Here is a 20,598-nt window from a genome sequence, read left to right as displayed (position 1 = left end):
ACATTCAGCTGCCTCACAGCTGACTGACTGTTGATTTGCCCAGGCAATCCTGCTGCTCCGGGAGCAGCTGACCTCTAGGCAGGGTTCAGCCAACTGCTGAAGTGAGCCACAGTGAGGAAACTGAGGCAGAGTTGCTGGTGATTCTTTCCCCGGTACTGGATCCAGTGGCAGGCTGTGTTTCTAACACTTATTAGATGTTTCACTTGGATCAAGGTAAGAACAGTGTTTTTGCCAGATGACTTATACCTGTCTCATTACAGTGCAGAGGCTAAATCTGTTGAGCAGGCTTGCTCTGTAGTCAGTGAATTGTTACTTGTTGACCCTCTTGTTTGGTGCTCTCCAGACATCCTTGCAAGCAGGTGCAAAAATGTTTTCAGAGAGAGTGTTAATTGCAAGGGCTCCCTTCTTCCACTTGGACATCCTCTGGGTGGATTGTTTGGAAATTACATCTTTGTCCCAAAAGAGAAGAGCTTGGTTTCTAAAGCTACTAGACACTGGCGATTTTTATTGCTGTCATATTCAATTGGCCTTTTACAAAAGTAACCTCATCAGTATATCCACAGAGGGTTTTTATTTTCTAGGCATGAAAAAATCAAGAAGAAGGATCCAAAGCACATCTTTGCTTCTGAAGAGATGAATGGGGAGGTTCGCTTTAGTACTCATTTGCCACAGCCTCACAGCCTTTGTGGGTAAGTGTGTCCTTGTGGCTACATGTGATAATTTTTGGCTTGTTTTAAACTGAGGGCTCCTCCTTTATCCCAAGCACTGAGGGGTCCTCCTTCTTTCTCCAAAAGAGTGCTTCCATCTCTTGGTAAGCTATCATTTGCTGTTAAGGAATAGTCTATAGCCACATGGCTCTTTTTTGATGCTTTGGGCTCTCCAGCAGCAGTTCATCCCTGCAGTTTGTGGGATGGTTGCAGTGTGAACTCTTGTGACTGCTTTCCACCCATTATTACAAGGCCAAGGAGTAACATCTACCCAATAACTTGATGGTATTTAATCTCCCAAACTAAGTACTTGAATGAGCTGCTTCATGAAAGCAGAATTTTCTAGTACTTCTGTTGGGAAGGCTGCTACAAGTCAAGCAGAGGCCACAAAGATGGCCAGAGCCTGTTGAATAGAGCATACAAGGAAAGGCCCATGAAAATGGGCTGATTCAGTCTGGCAAAGAGAAGGCAAAGGGAAATGTAATTTTTTCATCGTCTGTCTACTGGGGTGTTACAGAGACAACAGATGTAGGCTCTTCTCAGAGGGGCAAATCAAAATGACCAACTGCAACAGCACAAGTTACAACAGGGGAAGTGAAATTTGGGCGCAGGAAAAAGGTTTCTCTGTGCTAGTGATGCATTCTTGGGACAGGGCCCTGGGCAGTGGGGGATCTTCACCTGTGGGGGCTGCCCAGACTCACTTGGACACAGCCCTGAGAAGCATGCTGTAGCTGCAACATTGACCTGGCTCTGGGCTAGGGTTCAGACCAGAGATCTCCGGGGGGGGGGCCTTCAACCTGAATTAATTGGCCTTGTACCAAGTCAGAGGTCAGACTGATCATCTGACACTTACCTAGCACTTGTGCCTTCAACTGTGCCCAGCAGTGCAGGACAACTCATTGCAACTGGCAGATTTCTAGGAAAAGTACTGGAGTTGAGAATGAAGTAAGTGGCTTTCTGCTAGTGTTTTGAGCTTTTTGCACTGTGTGTTGTCTTTAAAGACATTCTTCACAATAAACTTAACATACTTCCAGTGTGGATAAACATGCAGAACTTTCCAGGTGGCTCTGCATTATGAGGATGGTTATTGTGCAGACAAGGCTTTGAAAACTCTTTGACTTTGTGTATTGCAGATAGTTTTTGAAAGAAAAAGAACAAAAAAATAACTCATCCATTTTAACACACCTTACTGATGTGTTGAGATACTTTTGACTCAATGAACATGGGTCAGAAGTAGTGTAATGCAGGGTATACCAGATGGGCGTGTGCTTCTGAGGTCAGCCAAGGCTCTTGTTACAGCGGAGGTGCTCAATCTGTGTGTGCTTCCCTCCCTTTTCAGGCTTTCCCCCTCTGTCAGAATGAGCAACTGCAGTGAAATCAGGTGTTCTTCACACCTGTTCAGCATGTGTTGCACAGATATGGTCTCTAACCAAAGAGTTATAACCTTACTGCTGTTGTGAGACCCTGGTTTCCTGAGTGGTCTGAGTGTTGTAGAGTGTCTACGTTCTCTTTCTTACAGCCCTTCTGGTTTAGTTTAATTGTAGAACCAATGGAAAACTGGTTGCAACTGATGCTGAACTGGGATCCACAACAGAGAGGTGGAGGTTTAGATCACGAGACCAGTCGTCCAAAGTGTTTCCTAATAATGGATCACATACTGAATTTGAAGGTGAGTAGGATTGTTACTGTGTTTAAAGGCCTACTGAAAGCATCTCAGAGGACAGAAGGTGTGTTCAGTGGAGCAAAGCTATAATCCTGACATCCAGCTGCAGGATCATGAGGAATGTTTTTCTTGATATCAGGAAGTGAGTGTCTACAGCATGTCCAGTACATATCTGAAGGCAAAATATCACCAGCAATATTAATCTCTATTTTACACTTGGAGTAGAAGATCAAATAATGGTTTAATATTTGCTGGTAAGAGTTTTCCTGAACTCCAGTACTGATGCTGTGACCTCCACGTCCATGTACAATAGTAATAGAATAGAAACTATGTTTACCTGACTCTTCCCCTTCAAGTAATTTTTGGAGCTTTGCTGGAGTAAGATTAGCTGAGGCAAGCATGCATAGAAGCCAGAGGGTAATTTTGTCTGATCTGGAGGATTCCAAAGGAATTAAGGCCTGAAACACAAGAAATTATGCCTGTAATTGGGACTTGTCAAAATCTGTATATTATGGTGTGTTTTGGGTCCTACAGTCTCTGCCCAGATATATTAGAACTATAGCGAGGGCCATGAGAGCTGTGAGAAGATGAGCACTGGTATGTAACAGCTTTTTTGTATGGAAAGATTAAAGGAAATGGGACTCCCTCTCTTGGGAGCAGTACTGGCCAGCATCAGGAGACAGCAAGGCTCAGGATGGCCTTGTGACTGTTCCTCTGATTTATTTAAGCTGCAGTATGGCTTCCAAAGGCTATTAGTGTGTGTGAATTGTAATTTTCTCTGACATTAAGTTAAAAGTTACAGGCCCAAGCTTTGAATCTATTATGTGGGGCCTTTACTCCTGAACTTGATTACTGTAGTCATTAAAACTCACATGATGCTCTAACATGCTAATTGCTACATACTCCCTCCTGGGCCTTTGTGTCCTTTGTTTTTGACAGCCAGTGACTTGTCATCAACTTGTACTTTTTTTACAGATAGTACACATCCTAAATATGACCTCTGCCAAGATTGTTTCATTTCTCTTGCATCCCGAGGAAAGCCTTCATTCCCTTCAGATTCGGATTGAGTTTGAAACTGGAATAAGTACTGGAAATCAGGAACTGCTGCTGGAAACAGGGATTTGCCTGGACCCTCGGAAACCTGCTTCTCAGTGTGTTATTGATGGCGTAGTAAGAATGATTCTGTTCGTTTGCTGTCTTTCAGTATCAGGGAATTTAAAATCTTAGGAAAGATAAATTGCCTTAATCTTATCCCACTGGAGACAGTTCGCTCTGTAATTGTAGTAACTCTGAAGTTACTCCACAAGTGTAGTAACTAGCATTATTTCCTTTGTTGAGTAATGTACACAGATTTCTATAGATATACTCTGTCTAAATATTTAAATAAAGTAACATGCTAGCAAAGGGTCCTATGTTTCCATGGGATCTATCAAAATCAGGTTTTTTTTAAGGCACCTGATAAGAAGAGTGTCTGTCCACAATAATTAGTTCATGATATAATCAGGACCTTCTGGGTTAGTAGGAGCTGTGCTTGGGATATCTCTTGTTTATGTTCTGTTCTCTTATCTCACCAGAGAGGCTGGGATAGTTACATGGTCTATTTGTTTGATAAAAGCAAAACTGTCTATGATGGACCCTTTGCTTCTCGGAGTCTGTCTGACTGTGTAAATTACATTGGTAAGTATGCTGGAAGACAGCTGGGAACTGAAAGTGCTGATTCTCATGTAATATGAGAGTAGATTTGCCTTCCAAATCTCTGTGTATCTTGAAGGGTACTGTCTAATTCAAAAAGGATCATTTAAGAACCTGGCGCAGCCTAACAAAGTTTCATCTACGCTACTGTACCTCCACATTTTGTAAATGTAGTAGTTCAGATAATTTATTGCCTGCCCTTTGGGAACTTTCCTGTAGAGCAAGTTAAGAATTCATTTAAGGTTTTTGCCCTTTTATTAAACTAACTGAACAGCATTTACCCCACCTAAACACTTAAACCTAAGCATTGCCCCACTTAAACAGAGCCATAGTGTGAAGGAAGGCTTGGGAGGTAATACGTGCAACCTAAGCTTGTAGCCTAGAGAGGGAAACTTTGGTTGTGACTGCACAGCACATCCTCGAAAGAAGATTCTGACTTGGGTGCTGTGATTTCATTTGCACAGCTTTCTGCTCTGCTAGGGGGTCTTGTCCCTTTACACCCCCAGTGTGTTGCAGTGACATCTTGCTGAGACGTGATTGCAGAACTTGAGTGACAGCCCAAATAGATATCCTTTGATGGTACCAAGGGTCAAGGACCTTCTTATCTTGGGGTTTAGCATCTGTAGAAGTTGTGCATGTATCCCTTCTCCCAATCACAGGTACAAATAGGTTTCAGCTCCTTGCAGTCCTGTCCACTGAGATTGGGTGCTTTGGATATTCATGAGCAGTTGCCCTCCTACAGCTCTCCTAGATTTTGCTTCTGAACCTCATAGCAGCATCCTGAGGATACAGATTACTTTGTGCCCTGTACTGTCTGTGATGGTTGCATTTCAGCTGAAATCCATCTCTTGTGTCTCACCTCAGTGAAAGAATGGGTCCCTCATTCTGTGCTGCTGATTCTTCAGGCCTTGTATGAGGAAATTCACCTTGCTCTGATCACAGAGCTGAGATGGTGTGTTTGGCCATGTTGCACTAGCTGCACAACTGTCAACGTTCCTCTGGAAGTTATGAGTTAGGGCTGGTCTTCAGAGATGCTTGGCAGGGGTTCAAAACCTCTTGTACTGTCTTCCCAACAGTTTTCAGCTCTAGTGATAATGTGTCTGTGACCCCATAGCACTGATCCTACTTCTGGTCTCGCCAAGCAGAGCCAAGTGTCTGAGAAGGTCTGGTCCCCTCCTGAGTTAGGAATAGAGCTTATGTATTGCTGAATGGATACTAATGGGATCTGCTCCAGCTGGTCCCTCTTAGTTCTGGTGCTACTGCCTGGCCCTGGCATCATCAGTGTACTTTTGGACAATGCTTGAAAGCTGCTGCTCTGCTTACAGCTTCCCTTATATGTCTCCTGAAATGACAGCAGTCACCTGCAGGACCTAATAGACCTCTGTGAAGGTATATATACACCCAGTATACCTGTAGGAAGGACCTTGTATACCTCTGTGAAAGAGAAGATAGTGTCAGGGGACAGGAGACATCTACTGGGATACTGGATGTAAAGGAAATGCCTTGTGACATACAGTTAGTGCTAAGTAGCTTAATTTTCTTCGGCCTAGCTCTGCAGAAGTGTTGGTTTTCCCGGTCTCCTTTTACTGTCACTCAGGTTTATTCTGATTGGTTTTTTTCTGTGTTCTGGGCTATTTTATTCTGGTGAATCTCATTGCATGGCATCATTGTGCTGAATCTTTTGGAGCTAAGGCTTTTTGCAATGTGTTTATTTGGTATCCCAAAGTTCCCTGTCTCTAAAGGGGAACACACATATAAGTCCTGCATCTTTTCCCTTTAAATATCTACATCAGAAATTTGGGAGGAAATGTACAAAATAATTGAAGACGTTTTCAGGTGAAAACACATCAGGACAGTGACATATCAATTGATTGCAAAGCAAATTTATTTGCTCCATTTTAGTTTGGAAGAGTGCTTTAGATAGCGTTTTTTGATAAAACCAACCACCTGCCTTGTGCCATGTTTTATGCAGTGTGCCCCAAGTCTGCTAGTGCCAATGGACTAAAGCTCTCAAACAAATCTCTGCTCTTGTAGCTCTGAGTTCAAACATGAGCTCTGTTGCCTGGCCAGCAGCAGACTGGCAAGTACCTGGGGAGCCATTACATGAAAAGCTTACACATGCTTAGGCATCATCATGTAAAAATTGAGTAGATCTTATGTGGCTCAATCCCTTAGTTTAAGCACCTGAAGCAGGAATTGGGAGTGTTGTAAACTGGAAGTTCTTTTCTAGAGTTGTCCTTTCATTTATGTACAATTGTGGTTTTCTTGCATTCAGTACAGGATAGTAAAATCCAACTGCCAATTCCTCAGCTGCGCAAGGTGTGGGCAGAAGCAGTTCACTATGTCATTGGACTAAAAGAAGATTATAGCAGGCTTTTCCAGGGCCAGAGAGCTGCCATGTAAGTTGTTATCCCTCAGTCAGAAGATTAATTGTTATGCAAATACAGTGACTGTTTGCATGGAAACGTCCACCTCTAGGAGTTTTGGTTACCCAAAGTCTCCCTTGCCTCTGCTGCTCTATACTTTTACATGATAAAACATATTTGGGTTCGGAGCTTACTCCACTCTAGAAATTCTACTGCGTAGTGCCTGACATTGATGATAACCAAAAAAAAATTTTAGTGTTGAATGTAGTCACAAACTTAGGGAATGGCTGATGTTTGCAGGGACCTCTGGAGATCCAGTCCAACTCCTCTGACCAAGCAGGATCACCTAGAGCTGGTTACCCAGTACCGTTGCCAGATGGCTTTTAAATATCTCCAAGGATGCAGACTCCACGACCTCTCTGGGCAATCTGTTGCGGTGTTCGGTCACCCTCACAGTAAAAAACAGTTCCCTGATGTTCAGAGGAAACATCCTGTGTTTCAGTTCTTTGCCCATTGCCTCTGGTCCTGTCACAGGGCATCACTGAAAAGAGCCTGACTTGGTTCTCTCTTCAATGCTCCCCTCGGGTATCTTCATTTTGATCCCCACTCAGCCTTCTCCAGGCTGAACAGTCCCAGCTCTCTCAGCCTTACCTCATAGGAGAGATGCTCCAGTTCCTTAATTATCTTCATAGCCCTTCATTGGCCTCTTTCCAGTATGTCTCTGGTGTACTGGGGAGCCCAGAACTGGACCTGGGTATAGCCCCACCAGCACTGAATAGAGGGAGAGTATCATTTTCCTCAGTCTGCTGGCAGCATTCTTCCTAATGCAGCCCAGGATAGTCATTGCACAAGTGGCAGAATGAGTGGAACTTTGTTATATTTTTAGGGTTTTGTCCTGTGATTGTATCACAGAATGGGCAGTGTCATACATCTCAAGTGATAGAAAAGGTGCCAGCATTCACCAGGGGCAACATGCACTTACAGGACCCCAGAAATGCTAAGAAACACTCTATGTTGCAAAGAATGGTTGGACTATATGATCTTTATAGTCTTTTCCAACCTAGATGATTCTGTGATTCTGTTACCGTTTAATTGAGCTTGACAAAAAACCTGGGAAATGAGGAAGGACTTTCATTTTTTTTTCTTGCTGAGGACCTGCAGCTTCTGAGGATGAGAGATGGGAGGGTGTCATCCCACTGAGACTCCCTATTCCAAGCTTCTTACAAAATATTTTGCTAGCTATGTCTTTAGGTAATGTGACAGAACTGGCCGCATAAGTCCAGATACAGTTTTCAACTAACGTGCTGTTCTTGTTTCGTTTATTAGGCTCAGCCTTCTTCGGTATAATGCCAACCTAATCAAAATGAAAAACAATATGGTGTCAGCATCTCAGCAACTGAAAGCAAAGCTGGAATTCTTTCATCAAAGCATTCGCCTTGACCTCGACAGATACAGTGACCAGATGGCTTATGGCATATGTACGTATGGTGTGATACTTGCCAGAGTGTCTTGTCTGATCCTACAAAGCCTGATCAGACTGACTATAAAGGACTGTGGGTAAGAAAGAACTAGCTTAAAAATAATGAATGCAGGAGCTGCCATTGTGTTCCTTAGCATCTTTATGGGTATGTTTTATTGATAGCTGGGGCAGGTGTAGGAGAATAGTTTGGCAGAAGCAAAGGCAGGAGAGTAAAAGAATAAAGTGGTTTTGGAGTCCTTCAGTGACAGTGAAACAGGCATTCAGCTGCTCCCCACTGACCACACCAAACTAAGAAAATTGTAGTGTTAATAGTACTGGTGACATAAGTGTTTACTATTTATTCATTCAGAATCTGATTCATTTGGAGTTGTTACAGGGCATAAAGTGGAGGGCAGAGTTGCTACACGTGATGTTAGTGGCCCCTCCACTGTACCATCCGTGTCAGAACAAACGGGCTTGGTGACTGTAGAAACACTGTTTTGAACAGCACTAAGGCAGTGGTCCAGTTGTGCTTGATAGATGCAGCATGAGTCAGGATGAGAGATAAGGTGAAAAAGCACCAGCTACAGTTTTAATGTCACAGAAACATCTGGGTCTTACAAATATTGTTCAGGGGAGAATAGTAAGGTTTATGCATAGTTTGGATATATGGTTGAAAACTGAAACTTGAGTCAAAAATTATGACTGGGTTGAAGGTTGATGATGGAAAATGGAAAGACTCAGGGAACTGGTTTTGGACAGTTTGTGTTTAATCAAAAGTAACAGTTGTTGCATTTAACGGTGGAGTTTAAAGACTCAAATTCATTTAGGCCAGCAATTGCAAACAGTGAAATCCTACTGAAGGGTTTTTATGTGAGTTAAGGTCAAGCACAGAGTTGTTAAGTTCCAACTTTTCGTGTCTCTGTGATCTCTGAGCCATGACTCCTGCTTAGAGATTCAGCACCATGATCTTTGTGTTCAAATTCAACTGATGTATGTAAAGTTGAGGTCATGCTTTGTTTTTATGTTGATATCTTTTTATGAATTAACAACTCTTCTCTTAAGCTTCAGAAAAGATGCTCAAAGCATGGAAGGAGATGGAAGAGAAGGCCTCTCAGTGTGCACAGGTAGGGGATATTAAAGAAGCCTCATTACCTCTCTGTGAAGGAGATCAGGACAGGAACCTTGTGTCATATGGGCCACTGCTCTGTCCCTCCCGTGTGTTTCATATCCTGCCTGCTGTGGGAATGAGAATATCATTACAGGTGCCTTAAAAAAGAAACAGTCCCCAGTCACCAGGTTGTTCAAATCTAGTGATTTGAACAAAACCAACACAAATGTCACTACACTCAGTTGTTTATGCAGGAAAGTAGACTATAGAAGACAAATTATTTATTGCCTAAAAGAAATGGTGTTGCTAGAGACGAGTCTTCCTGACTGGGTTTATTGCACACAACAATTTCCATTGCTAAAGCTGAAAATAATACCACTCACTTCAAAAATAATACCAATCACTTACTGTGCAGCAATTTCAAAATTGCAGTACAAGAGTACAGACATAAACTTCTTGTATTCTGCAAGTAAATATGCAAATTATTTTTTAATATGAGTCATTCTTCAGAAATTTAGAGCAGAGCTAGAGCCAGTTCTTACTCTGAGTAGTCCTAATAGTTATCAAATGTTTTCACTTGTGGTTTGTGGACAGCTGAGCTGACATAATGGCTTTCTGTTTCTCAGAGTGAGTTCTGTGAGAAAGGCTAGTTGAAATTTATCTGCTGCTTAGAATTCTGATGTCTGTCTTCAGGTAATGAGCATTTTAATTGTACCTCCACTGAAAGCATTGAGGAGACAGAGGTCTTTTTGACAGAGAATGACTGCCTACAGTTCTGTCCAGACCTTTATAGGGAAGGAATAACTTGTATCTGTGAAAACTAGGGACAGTTAGGATGATTGTAGTTACTGTCAAAAGCCGTTTCTTCTTCCCTTCTACTGGATGCACTGAATAAAGCTTGAGAGAGGGGAGCCTTCAGAAGGAATGCAAGGAAAAATTGGCACATTTGTAATGTATTTCTCAGAGCAGAGGTCTTTCAAATATCTCAGAAAGTGCTCTCATTCTTTTGCTATGTGATAGCAGCTAGCTGCAGGAGTGCCAAGAACACTGCATGTTCTGCTGACCAGGACTGTCACGTGGTTTGCTGGGCTGATGCCTTGAATTTTTGCTCTCCCCTGCAGGGAGTTTTTGTATTTACTCTTATGGTAATACAGAGCCCAATGATTAATACATAAAAATCCCAGAAACCATTAGAAACATAATAAATTACATTGCCTGTTTTTCCCCCCCTACAAAGGAATAGACTGGGTAGTTCAGGTTCTGGGATCCGTTACCAGTTGTCTTCTAAGTCAGAAAGCTTTTGGAACCTTGATTTTGCTTGTTTATATGATGGAGATGGAGTTGGGATTCCCACCTGAACTCTGTTTAGCTCTTTAATTTTGGGATCTTGCTCCCTGTTGGAAGCAAGAATGAAAGATGAAAGGGAGGGTGCTTCTAGTACAATAACTTAAAGCTGTCACTGGCTGTTCCGAGAAAAACAGGAACTTCAACGAATAGTTAACTTTTCAGACCATCAGAATTATATTCTGTCTTCAAACCGTGCAGTCCACATGCATAGTCACACTGTCCATTTATCAGGAATGGAAAATGTTTTACTCTGCAATACACAGTGGTATCTCAATCTTTGTGGCAGGCAGCTTAACCTCTGGGAATTCAAGAGGTAGCTACGCTGTGTGGTGAGTGCTCCAGACAAAGACATTTCTTTTGATAACAGGATTTACTTCACATTTTTCTTCCCCCTTGATTTTCCTTTGATTATGTGGCTTCTTGCTGCTGCTTTTGCTTGGTTCATTCTTTACCTGCAAAACCTACAGACATCCCTTTCTGGTCAAGGGTTCACATCCCATTTATATAGCCTCATACCAAGTGCTTCTGGCAGCTTCAGCAACAGCTGTGTTCTGGAAAAATGTTCAGTTTTCAGGTCCTACAGCCCCAGGTCAGAAAGGAAAAGCTGAATATCTCAAAATACTTTTTCAGTGCCCACAGCCAATGGCACTAAGACCCACAGTGATGACTAGTGCTTTCTTACTGTGCTGGGGATCTCCAGTGCCTGTCTGGCACCACGTACCTACTCTTCACGTTCAGAAATGTTATTGGCTCCCTTGCCTAACTTACTGTAGAGGCTCGGCATAAGATTGGTATCTTTTATATAGCTTTGAGGAAGATGTGAAATACCGAAGAAACATCAGACCAAAATGCATATGGGAGGGTAAAATGTGAGAGCACACTCTCTCCAAGAGTAGGAGAAAAAAAATCTTCTGTAACATAGGTAGAACCAGAGTGTGTGTGTGTGTGTGTCTGCAGCATGCATCGCACAGAGACAGAATTTATGAAGAAACTGCTTTTTTCTCATCCAGTGTGGTGGTCAGAGTTTTGTATCCAGATGATCTCATGCACTAAGGAGATAGTAACCTCAATTATTGTAGCAGCAGTCATGTCAAAGAGCTTTTTTTTTTTTCTCCTAAACTCTGCATGGAGTCTGCCCATTATGCAAACAAGTATTCTGGGGATCTTTATCTGTTTTATTGCTCTCCTCCTTCAGTTTGATTTGTACCTACATTTCGCCATTAGGCTGAAGATATTGGATATCTGGATGAGCAGATCATGGCTCTGCACACAGAGATTGTAGAGCTTCAGAAGAGTCCATATGCAAGGCGCCAAGGAGAGGTCATGGAAAGCTTGTAAGTCCTTTGCTTATTATTTTTGTCACCATAAGTGGATTTTGTGTGTTTCAGTGTCTGAGGGGTGGGGTTTTTTTTCTCTGTTAAAGAAGAAAAAATGCGCTCCTCACTTTTTGCAAAAAATGTGTACAGAGTAGTTTGTAATTGGTTTAAGATCATTTTGCTGGTAAAAGGGAAGGTCCTGTCACTTGTGGCTGTATGTTCCTCCTTCCTCTTGAAGTTCTAACGATCGCTTGGCAGCATTGTAAGGCAGAATGCACAATGGGTTGGGGAAACATGGAAAACACAGCTAGGGAGGACTGGACACTTCTCTGTCACTGACGATGAAATTTCATCTTAGAAGAGGATGTATCTTGGTCTCAACTGAGAAATGCACAAGATTTCTTTTTGCACTGAAAAAGATTGAATTCTATAGTGCTGAGTGAGAAAATTACGAGATCAGTGTAAAACCCTGTTAATCTTGTGTGTTTTCAAGGCAAGGATAATTAATAACTCATGGATACTTGAATATTTGGAAACGACTATTTTTTCAAAAGCGTTAAAATATGCAAGATATAAGTGGTATTACTGGTCTTAAGATGTAGGAAGCTGTTATTGTAGCTTGGGCTGTTGCTGAGAGCACAAGTGTCAGTTGTAAAAGAGAGGGATCAAATAGCCGTCAGGATTTGAACAGCCACTAAATCTGTTGTTGATAAGAGCTATTCTGAATGACTCTGAATATTCTGGGAGGAGCTGTGCCTGTTCCTGCATGCTCCTCTCTCTTTGCAGAGCTAGATCACCTTTTCATCCATGTGTAGTTGCAGGAGCAGCAGAACTGGTGCAGAGGGGAGGAAGTGGAAGGGAGAAAGCACCTCTTGCAGCAGTAGCCTGCGTTCAGAGCAGCCTAAACTGATGCACTTTCACCGCTGCCAAGCCAAGGCTGCATCAGCGATTTGTAAGGTGCTTAAAATGTGCCCTAAGCTGTTGATTATTCTGGTGTAAAGCTACTCCTCTTAATGAGGCGTGAAGAACAGATTGAGTGTCCTGCTCTTTAGTTTTTGGAGCTGTAGCAAAGCATATTGCAGAGCACCAGCTGAAGGTTTGATATAGACAGCCAGGAGACACATGCATCCTGCCGATGTCAGAGATCCACCTCTCGAGGCTGGATGCTAATGGTCTCCTCTTCCCAGGGCATCAGGAGTAAAAAGCACCTCTCCCCTTACCCTTGGCTGATGCAGAAGTTTTGAGATTGATCCAGCACACTAGAAATGCTGACTTACATAAGCAGAAGCAGTTTGCATGATCTCTTGGAAACAGTATTGGTGTGATCTAAGGGCAGCCATGGGGAAGAGGAGGCCTGGTGAGGGCCCAAACGCAGAGCGGCTTCTTGTTTCTGACAGGCTTTTCATTTAGAACAGTGAAGATTTGCTCAAGGGTAGAAGCCTCAGTATTTGCCTGCTTTTGAAATATTTGAAAGTAGTAACATTTATTTAATGGGAAGAAGAGAAACACTGCCCTCTTGATAGCAATGCAGCTGTCTCTCCATTTGCAGAATATCACTAAAATTCAGGCAAGAAAATGCAGAACAGGAACAAGAATTTATCAGGCAGTTGCACAGATGTACCTATAGTTATAAAAATGGAGTTTCATAATTAAGGATATCACAGAAAGAAAATAGATCTGAGCCATGTGAGAATTTGAAACTGAAAATAACCTCCAGTTGGTATGATTAGCTGAGAAGAAAATGCATAATCAGAGGAAAAGAGAGACAGCTTTTAGGGAAGAGTTGGATTCCATCACAGAAAGGTCATCCCTGTGTTCCAAATGTTGTATACTACCTGTAGAAGAAGGTGACAGTTCCAGTGCATGAGGTTCAGTAAGGCCTAACTTAATTGCAATGCTTTTTTTCTTGTCACCTGCTTGTTGATACATGTATGAAACATTTTCTTCTTTTTGAAGGGAACAGAGAGCCATAGACCTGTACAAGCAATTAAAAACAAGACCTCCAGGTATGGAAGCAGATGGTTCGAAGACTGTTTCATACTTGTACCCCATGACTAATTTTTCTGAACTCAAACCAAAAAAATACTGTTTATCAAAAGGCAAATTATTGTATTAAAGTTAACCAGACTCAAGGGCATATCTTAAGATGATTGTCTTTTTACTGAGTCTAGAGCCCTCTGAAATCCTCTAGTCCTGTTCCTCAGTTATGTTTTTGTCTTTTGGTTTCAGTCTTGGAGCATCTACCCTGAACATGTCTGCCTTCTGGCATTCTCTACTTTTCCTCCTGCCCCCAGTACTACAGCTTTACTCTCCACAGACATGGGAAGAACTACTGTTTCTCTGTCGCTGCCCCAACCCAAGAGCAGTCTCTTTTCTCCATCTCTTCCTCTCTCTTAGTTGTATTGGATAGAGCCCCATGTTTGGGATTTATTAAGTTATGAACATAGTAACTGATGAGCAGAAAGATTTAGATGCTCGTGCATTCAGCAGCTACCTGCAGCCCTTACTGAAGCCAGTGTCTAGACAGCATGAGTGGCTGGAATTGTATACAGTACTGCAGAGAGAAGAGGCATGGAGGAAAAGCTGTGCCTAATGAGAGATTGTCACAGATTCTCATTATGTTTCCGTTTGTTTGGCTGCACTTGTTAAGTCAGATCTTACCTGGACTCTGGGTGTTTTGTGTCCAGAGTGGTTCTTGCTGAAGAGCATTTTACTAATGTGTTTGATGGCCCTTCCAGATCATGCCTACAGTGACAGCACGGACATGGTGAAGATCATTGTGCAGACAGTACAGAGCCAAGACCGAGTTCTCAAGGAGCTGTTTGGCCATCTCAGGTACTTTATGTAGGAAAAAACACCAAACAAATGCAACTTGCAGCGTTTGTAGCTTTGTATCAGGAAAGGAGAGGGAAATCCATGAGCATCAGAGCCCAGAAGTTCCATCCACAGGTATATGCTTCTCAAAGCAATATCCTTTGTGTCTGTGTTGAATTTCCACTTTTTTAAAACATATAGCTAATGTGTATAGTTAATAGGGAAGGGGAGGAGAATGCTGTGGCTTCTACTGTTAGCATCCAAGAGTTCACTTTAAAATAAGACAGTTTCTGACAATGTTTAGGTTGGGATTAAAATCTTAAGAAAAAAAAGAAATAGTGTAACAGCTGAGAAGATACCACAGTAATTTGTTCATTAATTCATTAATTCTTCAAGTAGCTCAGAAAAAAATGTCATTATGCTGATCTCAGTAGTCAGTAAAGCATGATTTAGTTTTATTTTCATGTGTGTCTTATACTTAGTAGATTCCATAAAGAAAATTGTTAGCTCTGGTCTGCCTACAGAAAGGAACACAGACCAGAGAAGATTAGTAAAACACCCTGGTTGAGTTGATGTGCTGTCCATTGTCATCAAAATCATGTTTTACATTTCAAATAAGAGCAGCTTAAATTGTGGGTATTATTAGTAGTGCCATCTGCTTGCTGGTTTGATTCTTATCTGGACTTGGAAAAGTCCAGGGATTGCAGGTTTTGTACCTGCAGCTGTCAGTGCTGTGCTACGAGAAAGGGGTGTCCTCACAGAGTTGTTCTTGAAGCCAAGGTGAGGTTTTTGCTTTTGCCAGAACATAATGCTGCACAAGCTGGAAAATAATTTTGTGTTTGGTTTTTATTATAGCAAGCTATTGGGCTGTAAGCAGAAGATCATTGACTTACTTCCAAAGATTGAAGTGGCTCTAAATAACATCAAGGAAGCTGACAACTCAGTGATGCAGATGCAGGGCAAGAGACAAAGAGAGATATGGCATTTGTTGAAAATTGCTTGTGTAAGTAAATTTTGGACTATTTGTTTGCTTTTCCTTACAGTGCAAGAGGCAGGGGATGTCAAATGAAACTCTGAAGAGACCAAAACCAGATAATTTCCACACAGTGGCTGATTTTACTGTAGAGAAGAGCAGCTGAAAGCTGACACAAGTTTAGAAAGTGGGTAGACAAATTCATGGGGAAGAAGCCCAGTAGAGGAGTCCTTGGTCCTGGTAAACCATCGGAGGTGGCTGCAGTATGGTAGACAATGCCATGCCTTGTGCCTTGTTCTTACATTCCCTAAACATTTACTGTTGGCTGCTGTTGGAGACCATACAGTGGGATAGGTGAACTTGAGCCTGATATATTAAACCTATCATGATTTTAGTGCTGCAAAAGGGAAGTAGTTGCTTTTCCTGGTTGATTTAAGGTTTTTTAAGATTACATTACTTTATTTGCATCAATTATAGTGACTATACAGCTGAAGCGATCTGATTTCCACATGCCCACATTCAGGGGCAGCATAGGAAACATTCATGTCTCTCCCCTGTCAGGAGAATTGCCTGCTGCTCAGGACTCACAGTTTAGGACATGACACCACCTCCTGATTCTTCAGTGTAGAAGACATGTCATTTTAGTACCAGCGATTTGCAGAACTGTGGAGTGTTGTCAGCTGATGTGGTGGTTTAGGCCCTGCTGTACCTGAGACCACGTTGCTGTTGACCCTCCCTCACCCTCTAACCAGATGAGGCAGGGAGTGAGATACAAACCCCAGGGTTGAGATGAGGAAAAATTCAATACAACAGTGAACAACAACAAATGAACAGTAATAACAATGAACAGAACAAGAGATGCACCACAAAGATACAGCAGTGAGGGTACTGACCTGAACAAAAGCCTTCCCTTGCTTGGGCACCTGGGCGCCAGGACCTGATGTCAGCATGGTATAGAATTACGCAGCTAGAGCTCCCTCCCCACTGCTGGGGAAACTTAACCCTATCCTAACTGAACCAGGACAGCTGACTTGCCAGCCACAGGCATGGCCTACACTGGCTGTATATGTTACAAACAGTGCTCCTGTGTAATCGCAACTCTTGCACACAAAATTGTTAATCCTGACTAAATTCGTCCTTTGTCCATCACGGCAGATTAATTTCTTTTTTCTAGACTCAGAGCTCTTCTCGATCACTGGTAAGCCCCAGCCTGGAAGGGACAGCCTCAACTCCAGCAGCCCCTCTGTGGCTCCCACAGAGCTCCTCAGGGAACGTACCTCACCCTCTGTCATCTGTGGAAACTCCCGAAGATGGGTAAGAGCTGTTGGGAAATGAGGTCGCTGTGGAGAAGTCAGTGTAGCCATTTTGTATGCACACACTCTAAAATCCTGTCCTCTGGCACTGGGCTCTCCAGTTCTGAGAGGGCCCAAGGGGCATGTCTTCGCCAAGTCCCCTGTGGTGAGTTTTGGATGTGCTGGACAGGGAGAGTTTTGGCATGTGAGACTGTCTCTGAAGGCAACATTGTTCAGCTCCTGAATGGAGTTTACCACAGCAAAATTCAGCAATGAGATTTTGAACCAAAATGCAGTTTCTTTTTGTGCCCAGGTTCTGGTGCAAGTCCCAGATAAATCAGGCCATATTGAGTGCTTCTTACTGATTTTAAAAAGTCTTAATTCGAATGGAGGGCTGAAGTCAGAGTCAGTACAAAGCAATCCATCTAGTGTTTTTTTTATACTTCTGATATTTCTGTTGGGTGCTTTATCCTACCAAAACAAGGTTTACGTAGCTCATATGTTACTAATGCTCTAAAAACCACAGGAATTATGTTGAACTCTTTATTCAGAAACCTCGACTCTCTGGTCCTGAGCAAGATCTACATACCGCTCTCGGCTAAAGCACTGTGCTATTCTTGCATGTCATGTTATTCTGTCTTGGGGTTGGATTTTGTTATTAAGGCCCCTCTCAGCCAGTCCTAGCTGAGTTAAGAGAGTTGTCAGGTTTTCCTTTTCACTTCATCAGAAATTTTACTTCCATTCAGCATAACAGAAGGGCAGGTGCCCTTCAGAGACTGCTCAGCCCTTGATCCATTGGGGGGGCTGGGGCAGGAGTTGTGAACATCAGCATCAAACCATTTGGCCGCTTCTTTCTTCTTGGGTGGTCAGGGAAATAACTAGATTCTGAAGATACACATACTCTGAACAGACTTTTGCTGGAAGTCATTTGATTTTTCTGAAACCTAAACAACGTTTTTCGTTTCCTCTTTTCTGTCTGCTGCTGTGGGGCAGTTTGTGCCTCTGAGTAATGTAGGGTGATCACCCTTTAATAGGTGCTTTCCTGAGCAAGGTGCCTTTGGTTCACATTAGAGCTCTTCTTTGAACCATAACTTCACTGTACGAGGCACTGTACAGAGACTCAAGAAGTGAAGTGATTTCAGGCTCAATTCTTTGGTTGTTTTAAGGCTGAGTTTTACTGTGGTTTGTACAGTTCCTCTGTAGGGAAGGAGTGCAAATCCACACTTCCAGGGTGGGAATCTGTAGGATGCTGCCTCAAGGCATGGTTTTGTGCCCTGCAAGATAGCTCCTACAGTTACAGAGAACTCCTATAAATAATTTTTTTTTTGGGGGGGGGGTGTTCTTTGTTGTGGTTTGTTGTGTTGTTTTTTTTTCCCCCCCCCAAGTACAGAGCCTTTTGATGTTGGTGTTACTCTGTGGTTTAAATCTGTCGTTTTATGTCTTCCCTTCCCTGCAGGGAAAATTTTGTCCATGTGATAGAAGAGAATCTGAATTACCTCGAACTCTTTAGCAGTCTTTTGCAGGAGGCAAGACAGGAGCAGAACAACAGCATGATGGTAAGTCTGTAGATGAACCTCTGAGGGACCTGCTTTTTTAAAAGACACAGCAGGGTCCTCTGGAGGAGTGGAGAACTCCTTAAATAGGGTCACTTGTGATGATGTGAATTGCTGTGGCTGGCGTGTGATGTCTGTCATCCCTCCTGGACTCCACTAACATGCCGGTCCTTATGGAAGTTGTCATTTAATGAGACACAGAGCTGAGTGCTCTGTGTGATGGAGTGGGTTGTTCTGTGGGACCCTGACCGGTAGAGCTCACTCTCGGTGCTGGTTGCGTTCTCAGCTGGAGTGTCATGGTTTGCATCCCTGCACTGGAGTGGGCAGGATATTCCTTTCCTGATTGTTAACTGAAGCTCTCCTTATGGCAGAAGTCAGGCTTCACAGAGTCCAGAGAAGGGTCTTTGCAGAAACTAGTATTTGAAATACCAAGAAAAGACAAAAGTAAATAATGATCACCCAGATGTTTTGACACAATCTGAAACTCTGTTCCTGAACTGCTAATTGAGGGCTAATGCGTCACTGCTCAGAAGAGACTGGTTACCAGTAGAATGAAGAGCACCACAGAATACAAATCTTTTAGAAAAGAGTTTCTCAGCTGATTTTAGATGCTGTTTTGTAGAAGCATCTGTATAAATATAATGAGAAAGGGATGGTTGGGCATGCGGATTGACCTGTTTGTAATGGAGAAGAGTCAATACAGCCTCTGTTGGCCTGAAATTGTCTCACAGATGTATTGGAGTCCTGTAAAGAAGTCAAAGATCCACTGATAGGCTGTAACTTGGATTTTCAAGAAGTTTCTTAAAGGTCTCCTTAGTGATAACTCCCATTCTCATGGGATAAAAATGTTGAAGCTGTTTACCAGTTATAACTGCTGAAATAAGGAACAGAGGGTTGGGGAAATGGAGGTGGTTGATGAAATGAAGCTCTTACTCATAAACATTTTAATTCATAAACATTTTAATGTTCTAATGTTTATGAATAATGGTAAACAGGGAAGTGAGAGTTTACAAAGTTACTTGGGATGATGAAAGGAAAACTTAACTTGTGGGAGTTGCAGATGTTGCTGCAATAGCAATAGATTGAGCAATATGAATGGGGAAATGAAATTAGCTAATTTAAGGTAAAGTAATAACATTAGTGGGGAAGACAGCCTTAACTATTCATATCCTGGTCTTCATCCATGAATGCTTTGTTTGTCTTTGTTCTGTTTTGACAGGGTTGGTATCAGCTGCATAACACAATTTTGTCTTCTTGCTATGGCTGGAGACAAGCTAGAAGACGTATGAGTGGCTTCTTCCATGTTCATTGTCCATGTCTCTGTCACCCTGTTTCTCATTCCAGGGTGCAGCATCTGTCTCTGTCAGGTTTTAGTCTAGAAAGATTATTCATTGTTGTGGAATTGTCCTCTGCAGATCAGCTCCCATTTTGTTATGTTTGGATTTTTCCCCCTTTTTCTTCCATCAGGAGACAGAAGTTAGGCAACAGGAAAGCAGGAGAAAATGGAATTTGCCCTCTTTTATTCACTTGGGAAAAAACAGAGGGGGGAAAAAAGAATAAGAACCTTTTCTCTTTTCTTGCATACATGGAGCCTGCCTTTCTTTTTTATTTATGTTCTTGCACTACCAGTGTATCCCATAGTGCACTAGGAACCCTGGCAGAAGGTTTTTCATTTCCAAAGTGAGTACAGTCTGTGACTTGTCTGAGCACCGTGATAAGCATGGGGGGTTTTGTATTGGGGACAAACAATTGTGAAATTGTGAGCTTACTTTTCAGCTGTTAGATCAGTGTGATTCTTTGTGAAGAGAGAGATGCTGGATACTGAGTGTCCTTTGGTCACCACCTTGGAAATGTTACATTCAGTAGTTGTTTCCTGCAATTCAGTTGTTTCCTTGCTTCTTCTTTCAGAGTTTTGATTGGAGCTGGCTGAAATAGTCACAGGAGCCAACGTGCTGCTATCTGCAAGACGCCTGCATGCTGAGAGTGGGCTTGGCAGCCTTTGATGTGACAAGCTGGAGGGGACTGGTCCATCTATCACCTTCTGTTCTGTAACCCTTAGCGGGACTGGTTACCGAGGCAGTGGCCTGTAGCAGACACACCACTTGCAGTCGCAAACAGTGTCTGACAGGCTCCTGCCTACTGGGGCTTTCAACTAAACAAGTAACCTGTTTGCGTCGGCAGCACCTGCTGCATGCACCAGTGCTGGGCGGGCTGTGGGGCAGCCGGTGCTGAGGGACGTGGCCCTGCTGAGGCTCTCCCGGACCGAAAGGGATGAGAGCTACGGGGGGCTGCCCCCCCCCCCCCC

At 42.8% G+C, this 20,598-nt stretch overlaps 1 protein-coding gene across 1 annotated transcript in view; it reads left to right on the top strand.

Annotated features, from left to right (window-relative positions):
- The window catches only part of CHUK (conserved helix-loop-helix ubiquitous kinase), a 29,949-nt gene extending 9,357 nt beyond the window's left edge, over positions 1 to 20,592 (top strand). Inside the window, exons 7-20 of the mRNA XM_026851919.1 lie at positions 582 to 689; positions 2,241 to 2,376; positions 3,346 to 3,540; positions 3,945 to 4,047; positions 6,338 to 6,461; positions 7,755 to 7,906; positions 8,953 to 9,014; positions 11,570 to 11,679; positions 13,618 to 13,667; positions 14,400 to 14,496; positions 15,331 to 15,478; positions 16,623 to 16,762; positions 18,197 to 18,296; positions 20,202 to 20,592. Coding sequence (XP_026707720.1) covers positions 582 to 689; positions 2,241 to 2,376; positions 3,346 to 3,540; positions 3,945 to 4,047; positions 6,338 to 6,461; positions 7,755 to 7,906; positions 8,953 to 9,014; positions 11,570 to 11,679; positions 13,618 to 13,667; positions 14,400 to 14,496; positions 15,331 to 15,478; positions 16,623 to 16,762; positions 18,197 to 18,296; positions 20,202 to 20,228 — 1,552 coding nt within the window. The 3' untranslated portion in view covers positions 20,229 to 20,592. The remainder of the gene's footprint in view (positions 1 to 581; positions 690 to 2,240; positions 2,377 to 3,345; positions 3,541 to 3,944; positions 4,048 to 6,337; positions 6,462 to 7,754; positions 7,907 to 8,952; positions 9,015 to 11,569; positions 11,680 to 13,617; positions 13,668 to 14,399; positions 14,497 to 15,330; positions 15,479 to 16,622; positions 16,763 to 18,196; positions 18,297 to 20,201) is intronic.
- Positions 20,593 to 20,598: the final 6 nt, after the last annotated feature.

The sequence above is a fragment of the Athene cunicularia genome (genome assembly GCF_003259725.1).
Source record: "Athene cunicularia isolate RWA chromosome 6 unlocalized genomic scaffold, athCun1 chr6_part2, whole genome shotgun sequence".
NCBI classification, from domain to species: domain Eukaryota; kingdom Metazoa; phylum Chordata; class Aves; order Strigiformes; family Strigidae; genus Athene; species Athene cunicularia.
This window is presented reverse-complemented; position numbering and strand designations above follow the sequence as displayed.